This window comes from Rhagoletis pomonella, unplaced genomic scaffold (genome assembly GCF_013731165.1).
Source record: "Rhagoletis pomonella isolate Grant_MI unplaced genomic scaffold, Rhpom_1.0 Rhpom_scaffold_00003, whole genome shotgun sequence".
In the NCBI taxonomy this organism is placed as follows: Eukaryota; Metazoa; Arthropoda; class Insecta; order Diptera; family Tephritidae; genus Rhagoletis; species Rhagoletis pomonella.
In genome coordinates this window covers 3,219,439-3,236,791 of record NW_023458557.1, presented here as the reverse complement: position 1 = coordinate 3,236,791, position 17,353 = coordinate 3,219,439, and the positions used below count along the sequence as shown (strand labels likewise).

The 17,353-nt window shown below is 38.1% G+C and overlaps 1 protein-coding gene across 1 annotated transcript in view; it reads right to left on the bottom strand.

The window, feature by feature from the left end:
• The window catches only part of LOC118734991, a gene marked incomplete in the record, with an annotated part of 783,173 nt that overhangs the window by 342,239 nt on the left and 423,581 nt on the right, over positions 1-17,353 (bottom strand). Inside the window, 1 exon segment of the mRNA XM_036464584.1 lies at positions 16,094-16,272. Coding sequence (XP_036320477.1) covers positions 16,094-16,252 — 159 coding nt within the window.

Here is a 17,353-nt window from a genome sequence, read left to right as displayed (position 1 = left end):
TTACTAAACGCTAATTTTGATTGATACACAAGTTGCATCCCACTAAGCGACCACAAAGCTCTTAAAGAAAAATACCTAAGCTATCTTTTGAGCAAAAAAAAATTTAAAAACACCCCTTTTTGAAAAAAAACATAAAAATTATTTTTTATTAAAAAAAAAATAAAAAAAATTGTAAAGACTGAAGAGAAATCTATCGAAAACATTCCTGAAAAAATTTTCTAAATACAATAGGTAATTAGTTATATGGATCCGAAAAAATGGCCGTTTGACCAAAATGTCAAAATTCTAGACCCTCCAACTCGGAGTGTGTTTGACCGATCTCATTGAAATTTTGTGTCATAACTACTATTTTTTAGGACTAACCTTGGTGCAAATTTCATCCCGATCGGAAGACATAGATTTCAAAATTGGGTCACTTGAGGTGAAATGCCCCATATATGCATATTACTGGCAAGTTTCCGGCATTATTGCCGCAACATGTTGCTAAGGTCGAACTTCTACTTCTGGTGAATGCATACATATTTCGCTGTTCGAATGTTAAAACTAATAGAAAAAAATGCACTGAACAATAAGACAAAGTTCTCGAAAATCGAAATACATATAAGTAGGTTTTTGGGTTTAAAGCGGTATTTTCAACCGAACCACCACCTTGACCAGATTACCAGAGGAAAAATCGTAAGTTAAAAATTTTACCAGCTAAAGCAAACCATTCCCACCAAGAATATAGAAAAATACTTTTAAATTTGGGTAGGTTTTCGAAATCAAAATTCTCGGGTTCTTCCGTCAGTTGGATGGCTTATCTAGTCCATTTTGTTTTGTTTCTTTCCGAAAAAGTTCCAAGTTTCCTAAATCAAGGTTAATAGAACTTCCACAGATATTTTCTTATATATATATGTATGTACCAAAACTTATACGATGTTAAAAACAATCGTATGTACATACGTAACCGCCCAACATTTTAATTTTCATATGTACTTATACATTTGTATGTACCACTTTTAGACGCGGTAGGTTACCGTACTTAACCGTGCCTGGGCGCACAGAAAACCAAAGTGGCCAGCAAGGGTCGCCATCGGCTAGCTTCAATACAAATTGAATACCCTGCGTCAGTCACCTATAATCATCTGCACCGCGCGGTTTAATTAACAAAAAAACTCCAACTCCAGAAAATTGCGAGGAGCCTCATGGCCGGCCGTCCGAAAAGTGCTAAAAAAATAAGTGAACAGAAAAATAAAATAAGAATTTTTGGAAAAAACGCGTACAATTGAGTAGAGCCATAATTTAAAAACAAAATAACATATAAAACAATTGAAAAAAAAAAACAAAATTTGGAAAAGTTGCGTAGAGAAGTGAGTATAGCTGATAAGGAAAAATAAAAAAAAATAAAAAATAAATAAAAAAAATTTAATAATTAAATTAGTTGTCTGAAATTGTCCAAAAAAGCGGCAAAAAAATATCTGTGTAAACTGTACCTATGAAGGGCAGGTAAATACAGTGATTAGGTACATATGTAAGTACATAAAAATCTGAACACCATAAAACAAAACCAAGAGAAAAACAAAAAAAAAGTAGAATACATTCACATAAGTAACTAAGTAGGGTGTGGTATAGTGGAAAATTGTACGAATGTGAATCAATATGGACTGGTTTTGGAAAAAAAAACAAAGTTATTTTGAGCAACTGGTCATAGTGAAAAATGAGGTAAACGCTGAGTTCTAGCAAAGAAAAAAAAAACTATAGCAAAGTTATCAAAAAAAAATATACATATAAAAATAAAAATAAAAAAATTTAAATTCAAATTAAAAAAAATAAAAAATTTTGAATAATGCATAAATTCTTAGTAACCGAACGACATACACACTTAAGTACATATATGAAAAAAAAAAACCAAAATAAGCATTAAAACCCTTCCACCATAGCAGAATTTCACCAACACCACCTGGAAATCCTCGAAAGGCCTTTCAGCGATTCCGGATGGGTGGGTAAGTCAACTCATTTCATATGTGCCAAATATATATGTGTATGTGTGTCTATTTTAATTTTCTGCCAACCGGAGCGCAGAAATATTAACTAATTATGCATAATGCTAATACGCATCATATTGTTGTTCTCCGTCTGCTTTGCATTGCGTGTTGTTACATTTTGGCTGGGCTTAGGCAAATTTAAGCAATAGTTGCGATCGCGTACGAGTACGGACTAGTCAGAATCAGTCAGGTTAGGTTAGGTTAGGTTGGAGTGGCAGCCCCGCGCAAAGCGCGGAGCACACGTTGGCTGGAAAAGCCCGTTGTGATACCATTGGCCGAAGCCATTTGTTTTTTTCCCTTCCTTAGTAATTGAACCACCGAGTGCGTTTTATATAGCACAAAAAGTCGAGGACGTTCGCCGAGTTCAAATCGGCTTAACAATCTAGAAAGTGCTTGTTGAAGAATGGGTTGCGCGTGTTGGCCAGGGCGGGACAATGGCAGAGATAGTGTTCGACGGTCTCCACCTCTTCCTCGTCTCTGCAACTGCGACAAAAATCGTTGGTGGGGTATCCTAGCCTTTTTCCGTGTGTACCCATCAGGCAGTGTCCGGTTATTTATAACCCCGACTACTAATCTGAGAGGGGAGTGGTCCAGCCGGGTAAGAGCTATGGATCGCTTTACATCAATCTTTGGCCAAATTTGTCTGGTAGTATGGCAGGTGGTTTCCACAGCCCACCTGAAATTTACCTCCTCGACGAGTTCCGTCTTTAGTATGTGTTTGCAGGAGGTTAGAGGTATGCCCGCATTCTGAGCAGAATTGACTTCAGATAATTCCGTCCCTCTCCTTGCCAGCTCGTCGGCTAGGCAGTTGCCAGGAATGTCCCTATGTCCAGGGACCCATACAACAGTCAAGGAGCATTTTGATGCCAGCAGGTTAAGAATCTTCCTGCATTCTATGGCTACTTTGCACGTTGTTCCATTAGAATTGAGAGATTTGATAGCAGCCTGGCTGTCAGAATAGATAGCAATAGGCCGTCCTGGAGGGGCGGAGGTTGTAACCCACCGTGCCACCTCCATTATGGCGTTTAATTCTGCTTGAAAGACACTACAATGGTCCGGTATTCGAAACCTGAGGTTTAGCGAGAGTTCGACAGAGTAGATCCCGCTACCCACTCTTTTGTTAAGCTTGGAACCATCTGTATATATGGCCGTAGACCCTGGGTTCAGGTCTGTGGCCCTTCCCATTCGTTCCTCTCTGGGATCCTTGTGGAGAATTTGTTGTCTAAGCAGAGTAGAGGAGTGGTATAATCTATCTGTCGTAGATTATTCGGTAGAGTTTTAAGTACTTTTGCGTGTCCGAACCTGAGGTCTCTCCACGGCTGGATTGTATTTAACCTGACCGCACTGCAGCCGGCACGAAATTTTCCGTAGAGATCCACAGGTGGAAGATCTAACATTATTTCCAGAGATTTGGTAGGTGTAGTGGGCAGTGCTCCCGTGACTAGCATGGCAGCCGTCCTCTGCACCCGTTCCACCTTGGCTCTGGACAAAGTGTTGCTTAGCGCAGGCCACCATACGGTGACCCCGTAGAAAAGGATGAGTCTTATCACAGCTGTGTACATCCAGTGTACTATGTGTGGTTTTATTCCCCATTTTTTGCCTATTGCCGTCTTAGTGGTATAAAGGGCGGTATTGGCCTTTCTGGAGCGGTCTTCAATGTTTCGCTTCCAGTCAAGTTTTTTATCTAGAATAATTCCAAGGTATTAACCTCGGTTGAGAGAGTAAGTGCCACTCCGTTTGGGGTGGGAGGTGTAAATAAGGGAGTTTTATACTTCCTTCTGAAAAGTACCATTTCCGTTTTGGTAGGGTTGACGCTAAGTCCACATTCCTTGTACCAGATGTTTACCAGACCGAGTGCGTTTTGCAATAACTCACTCAGGACCTGAAGATGTTTGCCCGTTGCCACGATTGCTATGTCATCAGCGTACGCTATGGCTTGACAACCGGTGCCCTTTAGGCTTAGAAGTATGGTGTTCACTGTTAGATTCCAGAGCTCTGGTCACATACTTTGTGATGGAACCATCCCCCAGTTCTGATAGCATAGTTCTCTTCTCAAGAAGGAGCCCAACAAAATCTACCAGACCCCGCTGCACTCCCGCCATGAGAAGGGAGTTAACAACAGACTTCGGGTAGACATTGTTGAAAGCACCCTCGATATCGAGAAAAACTCCGAGCGTGTATTCCTTTAAGGCCAATCCTTTTTCAATCGTCGATACGATTTTATGGAGTGCGGTATCCACGGATTTTCCTTTGGAATATGCATGTTGGTTCGGGGAGAGGCTGTAATTTTTTATATTCCGTCGAATATATTCGTCGATGAGCCTCTCTAGAGTTTTAAAGAAGAATGAAGTAAGGCTTATAGGCCTGAAATCCTTCGGTTTCACATGTGCGGCCTTGCCTACTTTTGGTAAGAATACAGCATTTGCCTTTGTTCACTCATGTGGTATGTGAGCCAGGGTTAGGCAGGATGTAAAAATCTGATAAAGCAGGGGGCACAGTATGGCCTTAGCTTCCTGTAGTTGAGCGGGAAAAATTCCGTCAAGGCCCGGAGATTTGTAGGGCTGGAAGGACATTAAAGCCCATTCCACCCTCTCCTCACTTAGGACGTCCCTAACGGTACCACCCAGAGACAAGTAGGTCCTAGGACCGGGCGAAAAGCCGAAGGTGTCGTCCGAGCAGCCCGGGAAGTGAGTGCTTATAAGGACCTCCAGCATTTCGTTACATGATGTCGTCCAGTCACCGTTAGGCTTCGTTAGGCTGAAATCTCAGGATTCCACCACTGGGGTTTCTTTTTGCCCTTCGGGAGGGTGCTTGGGCAGGAGGCTTTGAAAGCAGCATTACAGGCATTTGTCACAAAGTTTACTGCTTCATCAATTTTCGACGATGAGTCCAGCTCACCGAGAGAAACACCCTTTGTATTCGAGAGACTCGCTTCATCAGGTCTTAACTATAAGCAGGACTTATCGTGAGAAGCGTATCTGCGTAGAGAGGCCGACAGCGTATTCCTATACTTTGCCCAGTCGGTTCGCTTTCTGTTCCTGTATGCTGTTAAAGGAGCAGGATCAAAATTAAGATTGAAACTAATGTAGAGGTGGTCAGAAAAAGAGTGTTCCTTGGACACCTGCCAGTCCCTTATCGGACAAACCGCTCGACACAAGGGTGGTGTCCAGCACTTCCCTTCTAACAGAGGTCACAAAGGTGGGATCGTTACCACGGTTACTTACAGAAAAATTGTGTAAAAGAATAATAGTAAACACTCACCCCGTGAGTTGGTGACACTTGAGCGCCAGATCGTGTTATGTGAATTAGAGTCAGCCCCTATTATGATCGGGAGCTTACTGCGATTTGCTTCCTTCACCGCTTCTTCCAGTCTATAGGGTGGGTCCTTCAGCTGTACGCTGATGCACACAGTGTCCCCGTCGCTGTATTGGGAGAGTAAAAAATGAGAATATACTTTTTTAATTAGAATGCAAGCTCTGATCCTACCTATTACTGGAGCTGTTACGACCTGGTAGGCATCAGAGTTCAGTCCGCAAACCTTGTTTCTGACGATCCAAGGTTCTTGGACTAGAATCAAGTCCTCAGCTTTATCGCTGAGGCGAAGAAGGAGAGCAGCCGAGGCTGCCTTGGAGTGGTGCAGATTAATTTGTAGGATCTGCACCATCCTCAGAATCGGTTATGTCCATTGCTTCTAGCTCCCTCCGTTCGGCGGTGGCAATGACTGTGATGTCATTGTCCTCCTCCTCCGGTTCGGATACCAGAAGCTGGTCCTCGTCCAGCGTTGCCCATCGACTGTAGACCGACCTTACGTAGGCAGATACTGAGCCCGTGTCGCTCTCAGTATCTATCGCGGTATCGGATACACTCGTTGGTGGGTCCACAGGTTCACTCGTGGTGTTTCCTGTGTACCCCGCGCTGCCCGCCACCGCTCGAGGCGTTGCCTGTTTTGTTGTTCGTCGGGAAGAATATCTGAGGGAGAGGGTCCGCTCGGGGCGTTGCCCGTTTCCCCCTCTTGCTGATCCGCTCTCTGGTGGATTTTTACTGTGATTGAGTAAAAGCCGTAGCTTATTACCCCGCCACAATCCTCGAGAACTGGGACAGAAGCATCGTTGATGACAAAGCCAACAAAACGCTGCTTCCCCTTGGTCTCGCCAACTCGGACTATCCTCTAATCGCTGGTGGACAGTCCTTCGTTGCCCATGCGGATGAGCTCGAGTATCTCCTCCGGTTTTGACGACTCAGCTGGTACCCAGGCCCAGGCTCGCAGCCTGTTAGGGATTTCATCCCTATGGACGGCAACTAAGCCTGCCCCGGGCCACAGCTGTCCAACCGTGGAGATAGCTTCTTTTTAGAGCCGGACCGCGCGCTCATCGGCGCACGCTACCAGCTTAACTCGCCCTTGATGCCATCCGGCATTACGGACGACTGGTGCAGGGCCGGGGTACTTCTGGAGTATCCCTTTATATACCTTGCATAAACCCATCAGGACGGACTTCCAGTTGTCCGTGATAATGTGGCCGTCCGGATGCCCCTTGTCCAACACCGCCAGCGTGAGGTGCTCTTTGGCGGCTTCACTGAACGGCTTCGTGTTGGATACGGCCATCGACGGACGGTTAGATGGGGAGGCATCCCTATACCTTTTGGACTCACTCGAGGTGTCGTCTTGAGATCGCTGTCTCTTGGAAGTAAGGTCCTTCCTTGGGTTTTCCCGAGTGGGTGGTTTGTCCTTCAGACTTTACTGGAAATCGATCCCGTACTCGGTTCTCTGACTATTGAGAGGACAAAAAAGAGAGTAAATACGGTTTTCTCTCTGTCAGAAGTTACCAGTTTTAGTCCGAGAATTTTTTGCTGGTAAATTCTGGTAAATGTGTCAAACGATCAGCTGTAGTGTGTTTGGTAACCAAATTGTAAACAAAAGAAAAGTGCACTCTGCTAATTCATGTTGAAAAGTATTTAATTACTTGTTTAAGTGGATTCTAATGAATTTGAAAGTATTTTTGGTTATTTACATGTGTGAAGTGAGTGTGTTTACATACAAAATAAGCAAAAATTTACAACCAAAATCTGGAGGATATGTTGAAGTTGACAGAAGTTACCATTTTTTACTAGAAAGCGATACCGTACTTTTCAATGTTACTCTCTCGGTCCGAGCAAATTTTTATTTTTTGACAGTTTCACTAGTCCGAGTCCGAGGAATACGGGATTCACCTAATGGTATAACACTTAGTTCATGTATATAACAGTCGACCGCTGGCTACGTTGTTGTTGCGGTTTATACAATTGCTTTGACTCTGCTTAAGCCTTCCTATTGCTGTCCTCACAGTGAGTTTGACAAACACACGTATGTGCACACATAAGTTTGCTTTTATGTTTTTTTTTCGCCAACGGGACGAAGTTCCAAAAACCAGTTTTGTTGATATCATAAGTGGAAACTCACGCTGAATTATGTTAATATGAATTTATTTTTCATTGAGAGCGTGTTAACAAATAGAAAAACTGTGACTAGGTTGATGTAGACAAAAAAGTGTCATGATATATAGATTACTTGCGAAAAATTTTGGTGCGATTTGAATTAAAGGCAAATTTCCGATAGAAGAATAAGCAGAAATTTCTGAAGTTAATTTACACTAGAAAGGAAAAGCTCATAACTACTTGAAATTAAAGTTTGTTTCCAGGTTTAAAAATTTTCCGCTCCTATTCATAGTATAGCTTTGTAAAATCTATAAAACTATAAGATATAGAGTATAAGATTTAATTGTAGCGGAATAGATAATATAAGTTAATACATATGTACATCAGAATGTGCTAATTGCCTCTTTTATTCCTTGGTAACGTGGGTCGTTTAAAGTATGTTCGGGCTTTTGGGTATATATTGGTGCAACCAAAAGCATAGGTAGGGAGGGTAATGAAAAGCACGCAGTATCTCGCCTACATCTTGAGGTACTCCTGGCCTTTTAAATGACTTTCCATTAGTACCGGTTATTGTAAAAATTTTGTTCTTCCCGTCTTTTATCATTTCTAGATTTTTTTTTTAAGAAAAGGGTTTAAAACGGAGTCTGATAATAAAATGTTTTGTAATGCGCTGGTTCATGGAATGCCAAGAATCTCCCCGCCCGACTGTTAGCTAGTTTCATGAATGGGTCCCGACCGGCATACACTTTTCCAGCAACAAAGTTATAGGTTTTGAGAGACAAGCTTTCTTCCGTGATTTCTTAAAACGACAGTAGGTAGAAGGTGCGGTTCTCCCTCTGCAAATTACCTATTGCATACCCACTCCATCCATGGATACATTACAGTCATTGCTGATACACATGGTGGGTGTTTCACTTCTAATTTCTGTTTGTCTGTCGCCTTCTCCGGTAAACTCTACAATACTCTTTATTTGCTCGTACGTACCAACTCTACTATTTTCTGCTTCGTCCTCACTGCTGTACTCTTCCCCGAGTTTTCTGCTGACTATCACTGTTACACCTCGTTTGGACGTATTTTCGGTTTTTTCTTTTTGCGTATTTCTGCTTTTCGCGGCTTTATTTTTCCTCTTACTTGAATGTATCATCTCAAGTTAATTTTCGCCCTTCGGTTGAGCCCCCATGTGAACATTAACGAGTTCAATTTATTAATTATTTAAGTGTGACAATTTTAAATTGTGAAGGCAAAAATACAAAAAATTATCAAACCGACTGCTGCTGCTCACTGCGTAACTGCTACTGACTACTTGTCTATTCGTTCGTGCCGGGTTGCTATTCACTCGGTACAAGGATACAACCTTACATACATATGTAATTTTTCCTTCAAAGTTCAAGTATTTCACATTTATTCAGTGGCAAAGATTATATTGATTCAAGAACGTAGAATCTGTAGCACTTGGCCCACTTCTTTTTGCATTTCGTTTGTTCCTAAGGCTTATTTTGATTCGGTTCTGTCGAAAATATAGTGCACTTTTACTTTATGCTTTTTCCGATTTAAACTTGGTTTTCTTCTTGTTTTAATAATTTTGTTAATTTTCTTATGAAAAAATTCTTTTAATTTATAATCCTTGTATGAGGATTTATTTTTGGTTCATTACCATCAGTTGGGCGCCGGTCAATCTCAAGTCAAATTTTTGATCTCTTTGGTCATTGTCAAGTAATATTTTTGATCTCTTTACTTCTTGACTTGATTTATATTATTAAATAAAGCAACCCCTTTGACATTATTATAAACGCATTTATTCACCAATATATTTCTTTTAGCTCACTACTTATTCACTATTTTACTTTTACTATAAACTGAATGAAAAAATTTTCATTCATTTTTTTTCTGCTCTTACTGAAAACTGACATCGCTTAAGTACTTTCGAGTTTTGTTGTTGTATTGCATTAGCAAAGCTAATAGCGCTTTGGCAAGTGGCGATTTTTCAGGCAACTTTAACGTTCAACTCACGCAGGGTTGCACGAAAAAAAATTGAATGGCTAAGAATATCAAAATATAAAGAAATATCAAAAGACTAGCAATAAAAATGCGTTTGCATTCTACTTTGGCTTGAACGGCCTTTCAACTAATCGCTTTCATCAAAGTTGGTCGCCAGTCAACATCTAGCCATTCAGTTTTCTTTTTCGTGCAACCCTGCGTGAGTTGAACACAAAAGTTGAACGCAAAATCGCGTCGTGCGAACACCTTTTAAAGTACTTTTTTAGTGACAACACTTTCGAGTTTTGTTGTTGCTTTCACATGAGCAAGATCATGTGAAGCTGTTGTTGGTCTGCAACCTAAGAACTCATATGCGCATGTTGTTGGCAAGTTGTTTGGGGAACTAATATGTTAGACTATGTTCAAACAGGCCAATTAGTTGAGGCAATTAAGCTTTAAATTGCGGCATTGAGTTTGGTGTTCACACGCTCGTCAGCTGCGCAATTAGCGATACGAAATCAGCTCCTGGATTACTACAGTGATGGAAAAGTTGGTACAATCGTACCTTTATTTAGTTTGAAAGTACATTCGGTACGAACACACAATTTTAGGTACATTTGGAATATAGCCAAATAAATTCTCAGAAAATCAGTTCTTATTTTTATTGACATTTCAATGCATTTTCTAGTGCGGGGATCTGGTCTAATACTCTACCTCCTTTTAACGCAACTGTAGTTGATTTCGCCAGGTAGACTGAAAATATTTCTTTTTAAAACATCAGATCGAAGAACTGGGAGGAAAGTGATTCACCTTTTCTACAACATAGTTGTGTCTCGCGCTACTCGAAGAGATTCTTTTCATAGCCAAAACTTGTTTAATGTTAGTACAGAAGTTGATATGGTATCGATGTGAATTGTTATCTTCCTATTTTCTTTATATAGAAATCAATATTTAGGTATATCTATCTACTTTTAGATAAAGTTTTCCCTAAATTGGGTACAATTTTATAATTCAGTTTTCCATCCCTGATGGAGTATCAGCTGCAAAAGAGGGCCAGACACAAACAGCTGATTTCCCTTTGTTCAATAAACATACCTCCAAGTCCAAATTAAACATACCTAGCAGGGTTGCATAGAGAATCTTACACAAGTTAATTGCCAATCAATTATTAATTGGCAATCAATAATTTGAATTTTTGAGTGATAAATTGGGTAACAATTAAGGCCTAAATTGGTGAAAAGGTTCTTAATTGCCAATTAGGTGCCTGTTTGAACATAGTCTTAACTTATACATATGTAAATGCTCAGAATGAAAAGAGAGATTGATTAGGCCATGATTGTCTGTCCTTCCGTCCATCTGACTGTGTAAATTGAGATATCTTAACGAGACTTGGCACGTGTATTTATTTTGGGCAAAAGATAAACGGTATAGAAAATGGGCAAAATCGGACAACAACCACGCCTACCTCCTATGTAATGGTAGTTGGCAGAAATACGAAAACTGCGATATTTTAGTAAATAATTTATTCAAATTTTATGTTTGCAATGACCTTTTAGCAGGAAATATGTTTATAACAAATCTTTGGAAAATGGGCGTGACACCGACCACTTATGATATTTATGCATAATGCACTCGATACAATTCGTGATGATCTGCTGTACCTTTTTTTCCAGATGTGGAATAAAGTAATTCTGCCGTATAACATGCATAGACAGCCCATGTGCCCAAAATTATGAGCGTTTTTTATTATTTCCTTTTCCATGCTTCTCGGAACTGCCAAAAGTTCTTGTCCATTGACTTGCTTGTATATAAGTTTTTTTTTTTATCGTATAATTATCGTACTGCTTTTCTTTTAAGATTTCTGCGATCGCTGCCAAGTGTTCATCCTTTTTTTGTACTCTTCAAATCTGAGCTTGTACCCCTGACGTTACAGTCATCACGGGAAAGCGACTTAAGCTATCCACGTGTTTCATATTGCTACCAGCGCGATGTTGTATGTTGAAAGAAAAATCTTGCAGATACATCAGCCATTGCACCACTTCACGCGGAACGTCTTTCTTAGCACTCGTCTGCTTGAAAGCTGCACAATCTGTCACCGGATCAAACTACATACCCATCAAATAGTGTCGTACACACAGAAAAAAGTCAGCTAAATAAATTTCTCACAACACATCATTTGGTAACTATAACCAAATAATGTAATTATAACTAAATCATGTGTTGAAGAAAACATATTTAGTTGACGTAACTAAACTCTTTTCTCAGTGTAGCTTTTTCGTAGCCACAGTTCTAACAGTTCTATCACTTTGTACCAAACTCAACAAAATTATAGTAGTACAATTGTTCTATTTTCATACTTTTTCGAATCAAAAGTTACATTCGGTACACTGAGCTTAATACAATTAGACGATAGCCAAATAAATATCCATATGGCCCAAATCGCCGAAAACGAAACCAAGGATAACAATTTTTTTTCAGGTTTCGCAAATTTTTGATTATATATGGGTCATACGAATCTCCTTCCCTCAAACATGAAAATTCTCTTAATCCTGGGGCACCTTTCAATTAATGAAAATTAAAAAAGCCCAACATGAAACTAAAGGGTAGTTTATGTTTAAGGACTACAATTTTTTGCATTATACTATCTTCGCTTGCCTTTTATTACTTTGAAGTTAATAAAAAAAGTATTAGACAAAAAAATCAGTAGTTGGCTTTCTACATATATGAAAATAAAGGCGCCAGTATTTTTTAATGTAATGTAATAGTCCAATATATCAAAAAATTTGTGGCGCCGATTTTTTTTTTAATTTTTTGAATTCTTATACTGGAAAGTATCACCCGAGCCAAAAATTTTCACCCTAAAAGTTTTTTTTTTTTAATAATTAGAACATGTGTTGTGGCCAATTCCGCTAGCGAAATTGTTACGCTAGCGGCCATCGGGTTGACGGGATAACGGAATTGGTTAGAAATTATTGGATTCGGTAATTAATTATAAAAAAATAGCTTAAAGAATCATATTTTCCATACCGAAATAAATTTTCGTAAAACTTTTTGATTATTTTGAAGAATTTAATTTTTTTAAATTTATCTACTAGAAATTATACCCCGAGCCAAAAATTTTGAGACCTAAAAGGTTTTTTTTTTATAATTAGAACATGTGTTGTGACCAATTCCGATGGCGGACATAGGTTTAACGGGATAACGGCATTGGTTAAAAATTATTGGATTCGGTAATTAGTTAGCATAAAATTAGCTAAAAATTATTTTATCGTATATTTCAGGGGTGGGCAAGGCCGAGGCCGAAAAGAGCCACATGTAAATTATAAATGCTAGAAACAGCCACAAAAAAAGCAAAAACAAAAATTTTACTTGCAAATAAAATTATTATTAGAAATGAAAAACATTAATTTTATTATTATTCTGAAGTATGTATGATTGATATTAAAGAAAATTCAAAAGATCCCTTTAACCAAATTTTCAAAATGTGGTTTTACGTCAGTTATAGCCGTTCGTAGCAGTACTGTTAAATGTTGGTAGTCAATAGGTGCGTTCGTTTAAAATCTCCAGTAAAAAATGTCCAACAGCGAAATTCCGGCGAAATGTCATTTGTTCTCTCACAAGATAAGAATATCCAAAACAGTATGCGATCAGAAAATTTGCAGAGATTTGCATGCTAGACGAACAGCTGATAGAGATTTTGTTTACATTCAAAAGTATAAAATTGACAACGTAAGAAAACAAATTCCGAAGTCTTATCCTGACACAGTTCAATAACTAAACGAATAATTAATTACTTCTTACAAATTTAATTAATCGCATTTTACTATTTTAACTTCCCAACCATCAAATTCAATTTAGGGATTTACGTACATTCCAACCAGCTGTTTTTGATCAGCTGTTTTCTTGTTGGCGAATTGCTATTGGCCAAAATTTTTCCAGCAGAAACTAGCAGCTTTCCCTCAAAATGAAATGTCAGTTTGCTCTCTCAATTTCCCCTACTTTGTAAATTTTTTGGAGTACGCGAATACAAAAAGCTTGTAGTTTTTATAACTTTCAATAATTATCAGGAACGCGAATGCAACTAATGTGAACGGTATTCTGACTTTACGAATTTCATTGTAGAGTACAAAGACTCACAGTTATACGTTGTACCAAAAATTGAAAATATACGTCACGCAGCTGTTTTCACCAGCGGATATTTCAAATCTGGTACTTGTTGCCGGAATGCAAGCAATCTTCTTTTAATTCCAAAAACTCCAACTCTTCTTCGCTTTTCTTAACAAGGAGTTTTTCGGACATTGCAAATTCATCCTCAATTATCTTACATAAAAAAGGATTTATGAAGTATGCAAACGTACATTTAAATAATTTCAAACCGGCAAATGTTTTATCAAAATCTACTTTTAAATCATGTGCAATAAAAAGACGTAGTTTAGCTTCAAAACTTAAAATAATTTGCGACCAATCAAAAACATTTTTATTCACCCCTTGTAGAGACAAATTCAAGTTTTGCAAATGTTCCACCATATCTACGGTGACCATAATTATGGCAGCCGATTACAGGACTAAAAATAATTTTGCAAATTTTTTCCACAAAAGCTAGAGGATTTTAAAAACCTTTTCAATGATTCTAGATTTATTAGCTTTGAAAAAAGCATTTTATTTGGCATATATTTTTCGATATTTTGTGAAAGCAGAACATAAATATTCAGTTATAACATCACATATTACTAGAATATTTTTCCATACCTTTGTACTCTGTGCTCGGGATTTTTACCCCGCAAAATTTTTTTCAAACATTCCTAGACAGGGAAACATGATGAAAATATGCGACTATTTTAGAGTGGTATTCAACGGATTATTTTCAGACTCGGATTTCGACCAAGCGCAATCTAGTAAATATCATCCGGAACGCGCTGAATGTAAAACGTACCCTTCCATCTTTGAGAACTTCTTGCGTTGAAAAAAATCTTTGAAAAGCTAAATACTAGTGAAATTTCTTTTACAAATTTTCAAAAATAATCATTAACGACTATATTCGATTCATACTCACAAATACCCAGTTTTTCTCCGCAAAATTAAAACTTCAGCAACCATCTACATATGTATGTGCTCCTTGATTCGAATCGCAAGCGTCCAGACTTCAAAATAAAAACTCGTTCATAGACATGTGATTTTGAACGCATAGACATGCCATTTTAACGCAAAGGCGCCAAAATATCGAAAACGGGACAAATACCGGACATTAGAAGAAATACAGAACATTTGGCGTACCGGATGACATAAATAAATTACCAGGACCAAGGATGAAAAAAGAGGACTGTTCCGTATAATACAGGACGAATGATCAACGTTATCATATCGGTAAAGAAGGGCCGTTTTCAAATGTAAGCATTAAAGTTGCCTTTACTAACATTTCCTCATTCCTCACTTTACCGGTAAAAATAAATTTGTTATTCCAAAATTACAGCAACGCGCAAGTGAAAGTCGACAACATTCGTCATAAAATTTCAAAGGTAGGCAATACAAAATAAACAAACAAAGAGCAAGAGCCACTGTTAGCGAAAACCCAAAACCTTGGTTGAAATATCTAATATATCTGACCCACGAACCAAAACCAAACCAAAATTTAAAGATGGTTACAAATTTTTATAGGCTACATCGGGTGAGCAACTTTTTATCGATTCGAGAAATTAATGCGCTGATGAGGAAACGAAAACTCGTATATCGAGGCGATAAAGTTGCCGGTAATCTAAAGGCTATATGAGAAAAGACAGAAAGCCAATTTTCATTCTCCAATTGCGGGTAATGTTCCGATCTCAATTTGCGTATGAGTATATAAAAAGAACAAAATAAGAAAACAATACAATGGAAAAGAATGTCCAGTAAAGAAATATGTATTTTAAAAAGTAAAAAGAGCCAAAATGTTCTAAGCAAAGAGAAAGTAAAAAGAGCCGCACTTTGCTAAACAAAGAGCCGCATTTGGCTCAAAGAGCCGCGATTGCCCACCGTTGGTATATTTCATACCGAAATAAATTTTCGTGAAAATTTTTGATTATTTTGAAGAATTTTATTATTTTGTGAACTATCTACTGGAAAGTATTCCTCCGAGCCAAAAATTTTGCGCCCTAAAAGGTTTTTTTTATATTTAAAACATGTGTTATGACCAATTTCGCTAGCGAAATTGTTACGCTAGCGGACATAGGGTTAACGAAATAACGGCATTGGTTAGAAATTTTTGTATTTGGTAACTAATTAGCAAAAAATAAGCTTAAAATTATCGGATTATTATTTTTAATTCCGCTGCATTTGCCCCGCTAGTGAAGCGGACCCTCAAAAATAGCCAACCCATAAAAGTATCGATGCCAAAGAACTCGATCCTCAAAAGTACCCGATATTTCCCAACATTAATATTTACGTTCAAAATGTGTATAACTTTTAACATTTCGTGTTTATATTTATGTGGATATTTAAAACATCTCGAAAAACAAACCCTGAGCACCTTATGCAGATATTTACACAGATTCTGGTGGAAAAATAAGAACCTTTCAGTAGTAGTTTTACATGCACTTTTTATAGTGTGCATATGTATGCATGTATTTCTATTTTCGAAAATACTATTTAAAACATGAATAAATATCTAATTTAAAAATACATTATATAGTAACAAAATCTCTTACCTGCACACCCGATCTTCGTGCCATCGACAAGCGATTGCTCTCCCCTCGCAGTAATGAAGTAGTGTAGTCTGCATCATGTTTGTTACAATCTTTTTTTAAATTATTTTTGGTGGTTGAAATACAATGTGAAGGGCAAACACAGAATAAGATTCGCAGCATGCAGCACACCAATCCTATTCCTGAAAAGTATAATATATTTCTCATTGAAAAATAGTATTGCCTTTGTTAGATCAGATTAGGGATGTTTCGAATGTCATATTTTTCACATTCGCGAATGAGAATACGAATTTTCTGAATTCGAATGTGCGAATGCGAATGCGAATGTTAGGAATAACATTAAAAAAAGCTATAATCAACTTAAGTCATCGTTTTTATTACTTTAAAATTTTGTAAATTATTAGAGCATTGAACGAGTGCTTAACCTATGCAGTGTTTTAATATAGTAGTCAAAGTTGAAAGGGGGTATATTATATTAAAAAAAAAGTAATTTTGCTGCCTTTTCTCCCATAAGGCGATTTCTTAGAGGCTCGTATATAAGGCCGGCTGCACTGAACAATTACTCAGTTGGAACGCTGGCAGGTGGAGCGCTCAAATATTTGCTGGCCAGATCTGTCGTATTTTAGTTTAGTTTTCCTCCAGTCGAGAGGATTTTCACCGAGATGAGCTCGTTTTTCTTTAAGATAGGCCCTCTATTAAGCTTTAAGTTCATATTTTTTAATGTCTCCAGATTCTACATACGAGCGTTCGCTTTCGCAGGAGGAATCTAGAATTATTTCTAAGTTGCTTATAAGATTCTCATTTTCATTGTTGGTGTTTCCGACAGGGTAGGAGTGTGATGTAATGTGGAACGATTTTCCGTCATCCCTTGTCAAATTTGGTTTGGAGACAAACCGGTTTCGGCGTTGTGCCATATTCAGTGTCATTTTTCGTTGCATTGTTGCAACTGTAAAACAGGATACTTCAGATGGGTTGTCCTTATCACAGGACTTTATTAATATTATAAATAGATGTAATATCTACAGCCAGCCCCTTGTGATGGTCACATCATATGAAAAATGTAAAAAAAACGTAATTTTCAGTGGTGCGGGCGCGTCGGGGAAAACGTATTTCGTTCATTTGCCGTCTGAACATAGTGTTGCTAAAATGAAAAGAATAAAATGGGGCTTCTGCATATAAAGACTGCAGCTAGAGGGTTTTTCCTTGATTAAAAATTTAAATATGGGATAACACTTGGTTGCGAAAATATGTTTGCAAATATTA